Here is a 13,749-nt window from a genome sequence, read left to right as displayed (position 1 = left end):
GAAGAAGAAGAAGAAGAAGAAGAAGAAGAAGAAGAAGAAGAAGAAGAAGAAGACGAAGAAGAAGAAGAAGAAGAAGCAGAAGAAGAAGAAGACGACGTATCACTGTCGTTCGACCTGTCACTGTTATACAAAGATTTATTCTTATCTGTTATTGCACATATAGCCTCTGCAAGACTATCTTTAACGCGATCGGTCTTCAGCTTGGCGAAACGCGTTGCATCTCGAGAACTGGCTGATATTTTCAGTTCCTTCACTGCGTCCTCCTTTGGCAGATTCTCCTTGATCACCTCGAATTGCGTTATCTCCAATTTCGCAGACACGCAAGTCTGAAACGTATTCGTTGAGCTGATGATATTCTGAGGAATGCATTGTTTAACTTGTGTAGGCGATGTGGATAAATTTTGCAAACCGTTACCAGCTTCGGACTTTGATAATTTCTCGACGGAACTTTCATTTTTCTCTGAAGTAGGCTTGTAGTAGGGAGAACAGGTGTTGAACGCATCCTTCTTCGCGTCACTGATAGTTTCCTCAGAGTGTTTCGGTGTTAATGCTATGCAAGGTGTAGTCGGAAATTCTGGCGTGTTGATGAAGCAACGCAGCTTGCTGGACTCCTCGCTAATCTTTACGAATGGCGTCGTGTGACTGCTAGGGCTTAGTAATCTTGGAGTCGGAGGAATGCCACAGGAAGTTTCAAACTTCTTTGGCGTTTCCTCCAGATTTATCAACTCTGGTATCAAGAGAGACATCTGTCGCGAAATGTCTCCAGAAACTTTAGCGAATTCTGAACACTGGGAGATATCTGTAGAGATTACGTTACCCCCTGAACTCTGTTTCTTTTCAGTATTAGATTTATTTAAATTAGTCTTCAACGTTTTCAACTGTGCATATTTCTTCACCGTCTTCTTTTCAACTACAGAGTTATCGTTGTTACTATTGGTTACTATTGGTGTTGATGTTGCAATCTGCTGACTCGCCTCTAAAACTAACTTGTCAGTGGTCCGTTGCTCAGGAATATTTTTCGCTTCGTCACAGGCCTGCAGAACATTGTCTTTTCGAGGATCATCAGACTTATTATTAACACGTTGCCCAACCGACAATCTTTTTTCACTTTCTAAGCTAGCTACTTTTGTATCTTTCCCATCCTCTTTGGCTTTCAACTCCGTCGTCGCTTTCTGTTCTTCGCTGACCTTTGAATTTCCTTGCTTCCTCGCTTTTGGTACACGCAAATTGCACTTGTCCTTTCTCGACACAGTCTTATCCTTGGATTCAGTCTTTTTCCTCTGACATCCCACCTTCACGGTGGTTTCTAAAGCTTTTCTCAAGTCCGCGTCCCAAGCGTTTTTAGCGAGTTTCGGTGATTTCGATCGAGTTGTATCTTCAACAGAGGAAGCCACGTGGGTCTTCTGCGGGGAAGTGTCACCAATAATGACTCCCATACCGTTGTATTTATCCCAGCCACCGATAAGCTTTGGCATGGGGCCCCTCGTTGCTACGGGAGGTCTTGCGGGTCTACATGTTTTTGGGGAGTTTCTTTTGAGTTTATACGTAGACATCGCAGTATTAGTAAACGGTGGAGACTTGAAGAGTGAAGTCCTGCGCACAGTCTGTTTAACGAGTCTCATGGATTTAGGCGAAAAATTCGTGTTCTCGTTCTCACTCATGGACACATTAGTTATCTTTGTCGGAGTGTTAAAGTCCAGTGCCCTCACATGGCTGCTGCTTCGCCTCCTAGGCGTCGATAGACTTAATCTATGATTCTTCGACCTGCTTTTCAACAGAGATCTCGGAGTACGTTTGTTAATGAGATTGCGATCGGTGGTCTTCGAGGTTGAAGGCCTCTGGTCGTCGAGGATGATTTCCAACGGCAGGGCAAATTGTGGGTCCTGCACGATGGGCGTCAAGTCGATATCCGATAGACTGTGGCTTTGGTTACCTTTCCCGCAACTGAATTTTATGTACGGAGACAATCCAGTGTCTGACAGACTAACGTTGTCATCCACATTTATCGTGGGCATGTTGGAACCATCTAGCAACGTTTTTGAGTTAGTTTCGTTGCTGTAAAGGGTTATCGATTCACCGGTGATCAGCTTGTTAGCAGTCGATGCAACGGGACAGACGATCGAGTCGCCAATCGCTAAACTATCCATTGAGTTCTGAACAGTTGTGGTTTTTCGCTTGTTTACTTTGATGTTTTTCCTTTTCTGACGTGGCTTCAATGTCTCTTCAAAAATTACGTCCTGTGAATTCTCAGGAATAGCTGCTGGGTCTGCTTTATGTGGAACGTTTACAGCTTTTAAAAACAAGGTTTCTCGGGCTAACTTGTCACTAGTTTGCTCTATGGTAACTGGCACAACTATGTCCTTGGGAACAATAGGGACAAAACGAGAATTCGTGGTGGATATGGTCGTATTCTTAGTTGGTATACTGCTTACTTCTTCTTTTGAACACATTATCAGCGTTGGCACCGTCCCCGTGTCTTGGTCAGGCGTATCATTGTCCACGTTACTCTCCGACTCGCGTTTAGCTCTCGCGGGCCGTGGTCGCTTCATCAACGATTTTCTCGTTTTTAATTCTGTATCATTGCTTGAAACACTCACCTCTACATCATTACTATCGCATCTTTGATTATTAACGCTCGCTGTCGATTTCGCTATACACTTATCTTCGTTCGAAGGAAGTTCGAAACTTGGTAACTTCTTCTCATTCTCTGTCTCCATCAAACATGGAACCTCGATTGTCCCCTTATCTGATTCACTGTTGACAGTGTTGGCAACGCTTATTATACTCAACACCGCAGCAGCGTTTTGATCGTCTAACGCGCTGTATTCTTTCTCTTGGTCTCGTTGTTCGTCTTCGATTCTGGTGTTCTGTTGTCTAGAAGAACTGCGAAGTCTGTGCTTCAACGGCACGTCTGCTGCGCCAGTCAAGATCGTAGGCGGTTCTGGCGAGCTAATGCTGGTCGAGATTATGTCAGACAATTGTTTTTCTCGCGGCGATTCATTGTGACATCTAGCTTTTGGCCTGGCACTCTCGATTTCCTCGTCGAGGCTCGTGTGAGGTCCAATGATTTCATCGAGAAACTTTTCAAACACAGGATCAGTCTCTGTCGCTTCAACTATCGACTTAATAGCGTTATTCAACTCGATCATAACAGACGTGTTTCCTTCGCAGTGCACGGAGTCGTTCAGAGATTCATCTTTCAACGACGTGTCCGTAGGAAGTATTGCTTTGTTAATATTATCCGCGATACGTTCTTGTAGCTCTGTGCGATTCAGCAACTCTTTTGTCAGTAACTTGCGACAAAAACAAATCAAATGTCAGACAAGGAATTAGTACTTGGAAACAAAAGCTATTACGTTGATTACTTACACTTAGATTTTCTATAGGTTCGTCATTGGACTCTGATTCTGACTCGGGTGTATCGTAGGGGGTGGTCTGGACTTCAGCGCACGTGAAAGTTAGCAGTTCTTCTGTGCTTGTGGCCGTGTTACATCTTTCAAACGGGCAGGAACTCTTTACAGAGCCCTCTTTGCATCCCTTATCCGCGACGGCGTTTGTTTCTAGACTCTGGACATCTTGATTATCGCCTAGTTGGTTATTGCTTTTTTTCCTCCTTACCGCGGCAGTGTATTCTGATTGATCGGGCGTGTCTATGTGACCAGGTAAACTTTCTAAGGGGGTTGCTTCTACACTGTCGAAACTTGATACTGTAACAAATGATCTTGGTGAGAAATTTTGTTCTAAAGATAACTGCCTGACGTTTATCACTTGTTCGTCTGCATCAACAGTTACATTCAGCGTTTACCTTGAGCAGAAGGCGACTCTGGTTGCTGGGACGCGTCCAATCCTGTTTTCGTGCGTTTACATCGTTCGCGATCGCTATTACTGTGACGCCTTTTGCGACAGCCACTAGTTATTACTGGAGACCCGTTGCTTATTTGAGAATTTCCCTATAAATACACACGAATCAACTGTATCATTTTTATATCGATACCGATATATCACGAACATCATTTTATCTTACCTACCTGTGAAGGGACATTAATGTTAACAACAAAACGTTGGCCACGTGTCTCTTCGACAAGAAATTTTAATTGTTCAAGCAAATCCCCGCAATGTTTTACCTGATCACAGTCTGAGATCTTGCTGAGACGCTCTTGAACTATATATATAAAACATAAGTTTTTTTAAAATCAATTAAAAATTTGCTTGTTTGGGAATCTAATCAAAAATATCTTGTTCAATTTACAGACAAAATTTTACAGAATTTGACAATAATGCTCCAGTTCTGTAGATTCGCTTACCATGTATCGGAACACCGATTAATTTGTTAGTATACAAATAAACGAATATAAATCATAAGTATTCTTGCTGGATTCTTGCTTACCTGTTCCATTTATAACAAAGAATTTTTCCACAACGTCCACCAATGACATTCCACTAACTCTAGTACTAAAACGTCTCCCATTGGAAATTACAGTCCGACATTCTTGTAAATGTGGCGATGTCTCTAAAAATACTTTGGCAGCTTCGACGCATTTCTGGTCTTCGAGGTACCCTGGAATCAATCATAAAACAATCCTTAAAAGTTAAATATATGAAAACCAAAGACTCTTAATAATAATCTTACAAACTATACATTAACTTATTCGTTCTACAAACACATGAGTATATATTTTCATATGTAAAATGATATCTATTGTAACATCCACTCAATTGTTTGTACTAACTTCAAAATGGTATACATATATTACTTGGTTTTTTATTTAATTAAATCATGTAAATAATACAACACAGTCTATACGATGTACATTGTTCAAATTAATCGTGTCACTCTGCATAGAGTATGCAGGGACAAAAAATAGTAAATGGAATTCTAACGATTTCGTTAATGTAATCGGAAAATATTCACGTTCCCGCCACTCGCCAGGTTAACGTAACAAGACGCTCAAAATCATTGTTGTGACATTCTTACCGAGAACTAATCGAGCTATCTCTGATGGCAGTAACGTTTCCATAATACTTAACGATCTTCAAGATTCACTGCTAATACTGTCAACTTGTGAATGTTCTTGATAACATCGAGAAAAAAACTGACGCTTTCTAGAATTATCATAAAATACGAATCTTGACCAATCTTGAACGGGGTATTTTCTATGAAGCAATGAAGCAATCTTGCCAACGTTCAAACTAATCACAAAAGATTGTTTTCCCCATATCAGTGGCTCTCATGGCTTCACATGATGCACGGTGTAAGTAAGTGGTTGCTTAGTATATACTTTGATAATATTTTGTAGCGGCTATTTACATTCACAGTCAACGAAGTGTATCAAAGGTAAAGTGAAAGAATAAACAGTGTAACAGTTGCTGTATGGATTGATATTGTATTTATATGTCAGTATTATATCTACAGATTTACAAACAATGGGTAACTGGCAATTAGAAGTTGTCAGGATGATGTTGTACGTAGCATTTCCAGTTGGGATGTTTCATTACTTCAATCAGACGGAGAATGTTGAAGACTCGATATTCCAGCAGAGGGAAAAGTATTTTTCATCAGTTGACAAAAAGAAACATGAAGAGTTTAAAGTAATCTTAGAAAATTTCAATAGTGATAAGCAAATGGAAAAGATGAAAGAATTGGAAAAGCAATATAACACATATGTTACAGCTTAATTTATATATCATCACTGTAGATATTAGTATCCTGTAAATGTAAATTACATGTACATTCTATAGAATTGTCCATTAACTTAATTGTAAGGTTAGGTTTCATTGTAATGTTTCTATTATCAAAGACGACTATAAACAAAAACAACGTTACATTAGAGGTTATGCATTGTAAAAGTTAAATTGTGTGAGCTTTATTTGGAAGTCATAACCTATTTAAATACATAATGTTGTACAATTGTTCTATGATTAATATTAACAGGTAATATAATATAATAATAATAAAATCGAAATAAAATAAATCATTTCGAATATAAATACAGTGAATTTCAGGAGAAAGTCACCATTTATAACATCAATCAAAACACCTTCTACTCCATTGAATTTATTTTTTACTCCATGTTGTAGTTGCTATATATAGTGAAAATAGTTCCTACTATTTCTGCAAGGTGGTCCGCCCCGATTTTTCATGATTGGCTAAAGACTATGAAAGAAAGCCTAATGATGTGTAAGAATGGATAATAAGAAATAAAGAAAAAAATTAACAGGAAAAGTGGAATACTGTCAATAAGGACCTCATTATAAATAAAGAAATAGAAAAAAAATTAACTTCTATTTTTTTCATAAATGCATAAATATTACAATTCTTTGCTTTCTAGCACTACAATACCACATTTCAATATGTTGTTTAAACATTTATCTTAATAGTTATTTAATCTTTTAGTTATGAGCGCCATCTAAAATTAACAGTGGCAACTATTTTCCCTACAAAGTTGGGCCTTTTGGCACCGGTGGCGCCGCTAGTACTAAATCTCGCTCACAGAGCGGCTCACTGAGCATCATTATGAGCATGAACATTTGCGTTTCTGAATAGAGTTCTGAATACAGTGTTCTTGTGGGTTTACATTTGGAAAATAGCCTACGTAAAATACACTAAAACATAATGTTTTTTTAAATGTTTTCATGCCAGCGATAAGAACACGCACTAAACAGTATAGGTTTCCCCTTTAGGATTTGCAACTTTCTTCTAAAACATTTCTCCGTAGTTTTTACGCTTTCGAGATTCTCATATAGAGATATCGAAATGGGACACCCTGTATACATAGATACAGGGCATTCCTTCGTTTGTAACCTGTAACGTGAAACCGCCAATCCAATCCATTTGCAATCGTAGTATAGGATTCGAATGAACGTTGCGTGTGAAATACTTAACATATATAGGTGCATTGGTTTTGGCGTCGTATTACAGATTACAGGTCATTGTTCTTCGGGCTTCAATGAGAAATTAACGTTTTAAAATAAACAGAGAGCATAACGAGTTTACAATGGCACAAGTACGGTATACTCGTAATTTATTCTTACGAGGGATGTGTGTCGTATATCTCTTTGCGTTTCTCAGCTTTTACGTACAAATTCCGGGTGAGTATTCGAATAATTTTTTATCTTTTATTACTTGTTTCTTCGTTCTTTACTTTTGCTACGATTGTACAGTTTTGGTTGTGTCTTAATCAATTTTGTTGAGAAATATACAACGAGAATTTTTTGTAACTTTCAAGTAAATTTCTTTTGAAAAATTATAATTGTAAATGCCTGTTTGCTTGTTACAAACGTAAGGATTATATGGGGATAACGGGATTCTACCAGCTAGAACTCAATTAGATCTCAAAGGACGATCCCTTCTGGTTCAAAAATTAACACAGAAACCTACATTGTTGTGGTTTGCTCCTTATGTTGGGCTGAATGTGGAGTACATGCTAGATGTCTTATCACTTCTTGGAGTTGTCCTCTCCTTTTTAGGGTAAGTATTCTGTAGCTATATTTTGAATATGATGTGAATAAAAATAATACAAGACTGATAACAATTGTGATCTCTTACAGATTTGTTTCACAAAAATTCTGTATTGCACTAGTATTTGCATTACTCTGGTCACTGTATTATTCTCTCTATCGAATTGGCCAAACATTTATGTTGTTCCAATGGCAAGTACTTAATATTTCCTATTAAATTTCTATATCCTTTTCTAATTTCTAACATTTTTCGTTAGGGATGTACTTCTGTTAGAGGCAGGATCTTTATGTGTATTAGTAGCTCCATTCTGGTATTCTCATCGTGGAAAAACAAGCACACCTAGCGATGCTGTGACATTTTGGACCATACGATGGCTACTATTTCGTTTAATGTTTTCCAGTGGGGTAGTGAAACTTTCCACTGGTTGTCCATTATGGTGGAAATTGGATGGTATATTGTGAAAAAATTATACTCCATAAATTATGAGAAAATAGGAAAGGAATATATATGTCGTTATGAAAATGTTTTAGCTCTAAATGTGCATTTTGAGTCTCAATGCATACCTACTCCATTAGCATGGTACGCTCATCATTTGCCAACGTGGTTCCTGCGTTTTACTACCGTCCTCGTGAATATTATCGAATTAGTTGTTCCATTTTTATTTTTCTTCCCAAATAGAAAAGTAAGAATAACAGCTTTTTATATGCAAGTAAGTATATTCAACAAAGTATTTATGTACAATTTTTATCCAATACTTTCGACGATTGCTTATCTAATCACTATTGTTTGTACCAGATGTTCCTTCAAATACACATCATAGCAACAGGGAACTACACATTTTTCAACTTTTTAACTATCTGCTTGTGTATCTCTCTGCTCGACGACCAATTTTTCTACAAGAGAAAATCGAACAATTCTAACAATCTTATGAAATATTTCTCCACGATATTATGTATTGTAGTTTATGCAGGAATCTCTTATGGGACTTATGTATTTTATAATCTTAGACTTACCGATAACTGGACAATTCAAAGTGATATCGGTACGTACACATATGGAAACTAACGGATAAGTCATTTCGCCAAGTCATTTTTCATATTACGACTGCGATATTCCATTTTTAGCATTCACACAAGAGCAATTCGATTACGTTTTATCGCTCGGAGTTCCAATTTCTATCTACATTGGCGTAGCGTCTCTTGGCTTCGCGATACTAAAAGCGATAATCGACTCTTTATTAACAGTTAAAGGAATGCGAAACAAAATTTTTACCATGTTCATTACGAGTCTGTATACGGCAGCGGTTTGTTTTATCGTTGCTATAAGTATCGTAAGTCTATAAAGTTACATTTTCGCCTGACCATTAATACAATCAGATTTACTATAGAGAAGATGAAAATAATGGCTTCTTATAGGTACCATACGCTACACTACATCATTCCTACAATTCGACGATACCCATTCAACTGAAACAAATTCACGCAAAAGTTGAACCTTTCCGACTGGTAAATAGTTACGGATTATTTAGGCGCATGACTGGAGAAGAAGGTAGACGAGAAGTGATCATTGAAGGAAGCAATAATATCGATGGACCATGGAAAGAATACGAATTTTTATACAAGCCTGGGAATGTTAACAACACGTTGCCCTTTGTTGGTACGTCACCAATTATTATTTCTTAATCAAATATTTATTAATAATTCTTTCCATTTTTTCACATTACAATAATAACTAATTTTGAGACACGTTATACTGTCTTACGCAGCTCCCCATCAACCTCGTCTCGACTGGCAAATGTGGTTTGCCGCATTAGGTACTTATCATCAAAATCCGTGGCTAATGTCGTTAGCTTATCGTCTTTTAAGCGGCCAACCCGAGGTATTGGCCTTGATGAATAACGTGGAGAGCCCATTCCGTGAAAAACCTCCCAAGTACATCAAAGCCAGTCTTTATCACTATCATTATACCCCGTGGAGCCAATCGTAAGCGTATTTTTCTCGTTGTTATACAAAATTTTGCTCAAGTATTCCCAATTATTATTTCTTTCGTAGGTGGAACAAGCAAGCTTGGTGGACGAGAGAAAAAATCGGCGAATATTTTCCTATATTCAGTCACGATCATCCACCTCTTCTTGACTATTTGTCAAAGATGAAGATCATTCGAGACAAGCCAACTTTCAAAATTACGAATGAACCATTGAAACTGCTACTCGATGGTATTCGATCTTTGGTTCATAAAATTGAGGCCAGTCTTCTTCTGTGGGGTGTCTTTACGGCAGGTTTTGCAATTATTATGACCAGCTATAATAGTTCATCTTTAAGAAGGAAATAATTACTCGACTAGTCTTTGCGATGTTTTTAATAACGGGTAATAATTAGAATTGTGTGAGAATCTGAAAATGTCTCGTCTCGATATTTCCGAGTTCTTGCACATCTCTAAAACTAATAAGGTAATGGGGAGTTGCGCTGTATTTCGTTTGAATAAAGCACCGTGATGGGTAAGCCATTTAAGATAACCATCTGAACGAGCCACTAATGCGATCAACTACCGCATCGTGCAAATCGTTTTCTAAATACTGATTACGATTTACGTTTACGAGCACACGATTCTCTCGAAGCTCCTACTTTCTGTTTGCCCTTCGTATAAAACTCGATCGAGCTAATCCTGAGATTATAATATACAACGCGCGAGTGTTGACTGCAAATGTTACACAAATATCGTTGAAAGGACATTTAGTAATATAGAAAAATATACTCTATTTATTTTGCATTAATAGTTCAAAGAAAAAGTGTTTGGACTGAATTAGCGAGGGTGCATTTTACTATTTATACGTAACTGAAATTGTTTACATTTTTGTAATTTTTATACAAACTGTAGAACCTATATACAACAATACTCTTTTCTTTTTTCTTTTTTTTCCCCTGATATTTCTTCGTTAATTTACATACTTCGAACTGTTTCTCGTAGTCCGGTCGATAAAAGTATAGGTTTACTCTAAGAGTGTTTCTATTTTTTGTATAAAACAAAAGACGATAAAAATGTTTGGATCGTATTACTTTAAGGAACCTGCGATCATTGTATTTACAGATTTCGTTCACTAATCAATGAATTTGCATTGTAGATATCGATACATGAAAAATTTGAAACATGCATACATACTTGATGAATAAAATCCATTAGAAACTTGACTTGTATGTACCTTTAAATAATTAAACGAATTTGTAAACTTTTCTGAAACCTTCATCCCTTCGAATCGTTTTTCTCGTATAAAAAAAGAACATGATAGTATCGTTTCAAAATATTAACAAACCAAGATTGACCTTGATCATTTTTGATTGTTACTATTTTTATTACACAATCGCATCTTTTTTGTCCGATAGGTTTTCCGTATTTTCGACACTTCGGAAGCCTTCTTTTTAGGCGCAATATCATCGTAGGAAAATATATCCATTACGTAAACTTTCGGCAGTACAGTTTTCGATTGACCAATGGGATACTTAAACAATTGCTCCAAACGTGTTTCTAGTAAATCAAGCGATTTTTGAAATGTCTTTGATTTCGTGGTGATTTTATACGAATTACTGCGTATTTCGTTCAACTGCTTTAAATACATTAAATTTTGTATACCGAGTAAAGTTGCGTGCGTCGCTTCCATCGAGGGAACGTCTTGTCCTGTAGATGCGTCTACGCTGGAATTCGGTGGAATATGTATCTTTTCGTACGTACTAAATAACGGGACATTATTCGTCGTTTGTTCGCTTGGTTTCTCATGACTTCCGCTTTCTAACTTAACATTATGACTATAAACGCTGTTACTTTCAGAACAAGTACCAGAAACACATCGAACGATAGGTCTCGTTTCTTGGGAAGCGTTTTCACTTGGATTCCTATTGTTGCTACTACTACTATTACTTTGTGGTAATGATGCACCAATTGCAAAAGTACAAAAATCCTGACTCCTACGCGCAGTTTGTTTACTCTTCAAAGAATTCATTTCGAATGATTGACTGAGTTTTTGAAATAGTAATTCTTGGTCGTTGCCGCCGATACGAGAGATCACAAAATCTGGAGTATCAAAGTCTACTTGTTTTTCAACCAAGAAAGTATCATCTGTATTTAAATTATAATCGATGCACTCGGTGTCCTTGGACTTCTTTAATTTTATCTGCGAGTCGAAAGGAGGCGGCGGGATGTAATGTGTACCTTCTTCTTCTGCATCGGAACTTGTTCCAAACATAAGCGACCTATACTCATCTATAACTTGATATTGTGTTTTCTCGTCATTCTTAAGTTTTATGTATTCTCTCAAAGAACATAAAAGTTGTTTCTCTCCGCTACTTAATTTTAAATTACTAAGGTCATCAGGTATGTGAAGTTTGGCATTCAAAAACTGTAAAGTTTTATATACATTTTTTGTGTCGCATTTAAGTTGTTGCGCTGTACAAGGCTTCCTTTTATGAATGAAGTTTGATGTTGCTTGTTTTGAACGAAAGTATTCAATTAGTTCCTGGTCTACATCGTTACTGCAATCATCGTTCAATCTGTTTCCATTCTTTTCCCACGATTCCTCGCTCTCCTCTTCTAGTTCTTCTTCTCCATTTATCTCCTTCCTATGTAAGTCATAAATGGAATTACCTCTCTTAATATATTTTTGCAAAGCTGCATGTCGATGTCTCAAATGAGTCCTCGTTTTACATGTAAACGCTTCCGATATTTTGGACCAATTCGAACCATACTGTCTGTGAAGTTCCAGCAATGCCAAATCGTCTGCGAGCATCCATACGTTCCAATTTTTATTTTTATTGGTGTTTAATATTTGGTAACGATAGTTAAGCTGAACAGTTGTTCTGTTAGGCAACAATTCAGCTGCTATTTTACTGAAATTTTTACCATATTTAACAACAGCATCCATCAATATGTTGTCTTCCGATTTACTGAATCTACCTTTCGTTAAATATGGAGCTAAGCTATAAGTCCACCGAAAGTAAGCTTGCTGCTTAGTTCTATTTTGCATCCAACTCGCTACTTCACCCCAAGGAATGAAGTCACCAATTTTAATTTTGTCAATCAGTTTTAAAAGTTTTTCATCCTCCTCTGCTTCCCAAATGCAATTTTTAATTTTGGGCAATTTCTTTGTTGTATTGTATCTAATGAAGCATTGATACGCCGTACGTTTTGTATTTAATTCATTGGCAATTTCATCCCAGTTTTGATAATTATACTTGTACGCAATTTGTTTCAACTTATAATCTTCTGGTTTTGTCCATCTGTTTTTATTTATCTTAGGATGAAGAAAACTATTCCACATCACGCAACAATCGAGCGGTGGATGTACTTCCTCGAAATGAATAGAGGATATTTTAAACCAATCAAATTCTTTCCCTCCTACTGGACCAACCATGTCAACAAAATTCATAGGTGGAAACCTATTTATCTTCTTTTTTTCATTAACTTTATTCAGTCTGGTACGTTCTACCTTATGAGAATATAACGTATTCGAAATGGCTTCTTCTCGTATCGCTTTCAAAAGTGTGCATCTTTCTTTCATTGTCCATGGCGAAACTTTGGGAAGATTCCTAATTTGTAATTCTTTATGGTTTTCCTTTAATATCTCGTCATCGTTATTAGGGGCAAAAAAGTAATTTCTATCTTTGAAGTATGGCATGCCAGCATTGCAAATCAAAATTTTCGTATCTCCGATTGTATGTTTCTGCAAATTAGTCTCCAACACTTTTAATTTTTTCTCACACTTTTGGAGAGCATAGGTTATGTGTTTCTTCAATTCCAACAAATAGGAGATTATCTGTTTATTGAAATCTAATAGACTCTCGCAATCGTCGATATTAAATTCTATAAACTCATTTTCACTTTTGTATCCTGACTTCTCTTGGAAAGTGTAACGTTCTATAGACATCTCCAAGTTATTCTCTGGTACATCGTTCTCAATTTTGGAAGCTAATTGAAAGTGATCTTCCTTTTCGCAGTCAGAAGATATACTTTCCACGAATAGAATTTCGGCTATATCATCGTCGTCCGTTAATTTGTCCATGATCGATTAGAGTCATTGATTACTTTAATCAGAACAATTGCACGCGTTATTATCGATTAATCAACGTAAAGGCAGTGTCTACGAATGTCCAGTGAAATGTAGCTCGCGAATCTGTAATTAATAAATGTAAAATTCAGTTTCAGTTGCACACACTGTAACAGAATTCAAAAGCAGAATATAAATAACAAAAGAACATACAAAAGTCTAAAGGCACGTTGAAATTTGCATCGTTACGCATAAA

The 13,749-nt window shown here is 37.0% G+C and overlaps 3 protein-coding genes across 4 annotated transcripts in view; 1 reads left to right on the top strand and 2 right to left on the bottom strand.

Annotated features, from left to right (window-relative positions):
• Positions 1 to 5,335, bottom strand: part of LOC128889590 (serine-rich adhesin for platelets-like) — an 8,346-nt gene extending 3,011 nt beyond the window's left edge. For both annotated transcript variants that reach the window (XM_054147315.1, XM_054147316.1), the window contains exons 1-6: positions 4,976 to 5,335; positions 4,388 to 4,558; positions 4,029 to 4,162; positions 3,806 to 3,950; positions 3,370 to 3,707; positions 1 to 3,293 (exon numbers count right to left, since the gene is read on the bottom strand). The exon at positions 1 to 3,293 is cut by the window's left edge and continues 2,282 nt beyond it. In XM_054147315.1, the coding sequence (XP_054003290.1) occupies positions 1 to 3,293; positions 3,370 to 3,707; positions 3,806 to 3,950; positions 4,029 to 4,162; positions 4,388 to 4,558; positions 4,976 to 5,018 (4,124 nt within the window). In that variant the 5' untranslated portion in view covers positions 5,019 to 5,335. The remainder of the gene's footprint in view (positions 3,294 to 3,369; positions 3,708 to 3,805; positions 3,951 to 4,028; positions 4,163 to 4,387; positions 4,559 to 4,975) is intronic.
• Positions 5,336 to 6,609: 1,274 nt separating this feature from the next.
• LOC128889596 (lipase maturation factor 2-like) lies at positions 6,610 to 10,622 on the top strand. Its single transcript, XM_054147324.1, has 10 exons — positions 6,610 to 7,089; positions 7,285 to 7,468; positions 7,549 to 7,650; positions 7,716 to 7,909; positions 7,990 to 8,168; positions 8,255 to 8,501; positions 8,584 to 8,789; positions 8,875 to 9,115; positions 9,225 to 9,441; positions 9,511 to 10,622. Exons 1-10 carry the CDS (start codon positions 6,996 to 6,998, stop codon positions 9,788 to 9,790), a joined length of 1,944 nt encoding a protein of 647 aa, XP_054003299.1. The 5' UTR covers positions 6,610 to 6,995; the 3' UTR covers positions 9,791 to 10,622.
• Positions 10,201 to 13,514, bottom strand: LOC128889595 (snRNA-activating protein complex subunit 4; the record flags this gene model as incomplete). The annotated part of the gene is made up of 1 exon (XM_054147323.1): positions 10,201 to 13,514. A coding segment is annotated over one exon (2,730 nt), but the record flags the coding sequence as incomplete, so codon positions are not given.
• Between the last annotated feature and the right edge of the window lie 235 nt (positions 13,515 to 13,749).

Source organism: Hylaeus anthracinus, unplaced genomic scaffold, assembly GCF_026225885.1.
Source record: "Hylaeus anthracinus isolate JK02 unplaced genomic scaffold, UHH_iyHylAnth1.0_haploid 11997, whole genome shotgun sequence".
NCBI lineage: Eukaryota > Metazoa > Arthropoda > Insecta > Hymenoptera > Colletidae > Hylaeus > Hylaeus anthracinus.
Note: the sequence above shows the minus strand (reverse complement) of the source record. Positions and strands in the feature narration are given on the sequence as shown.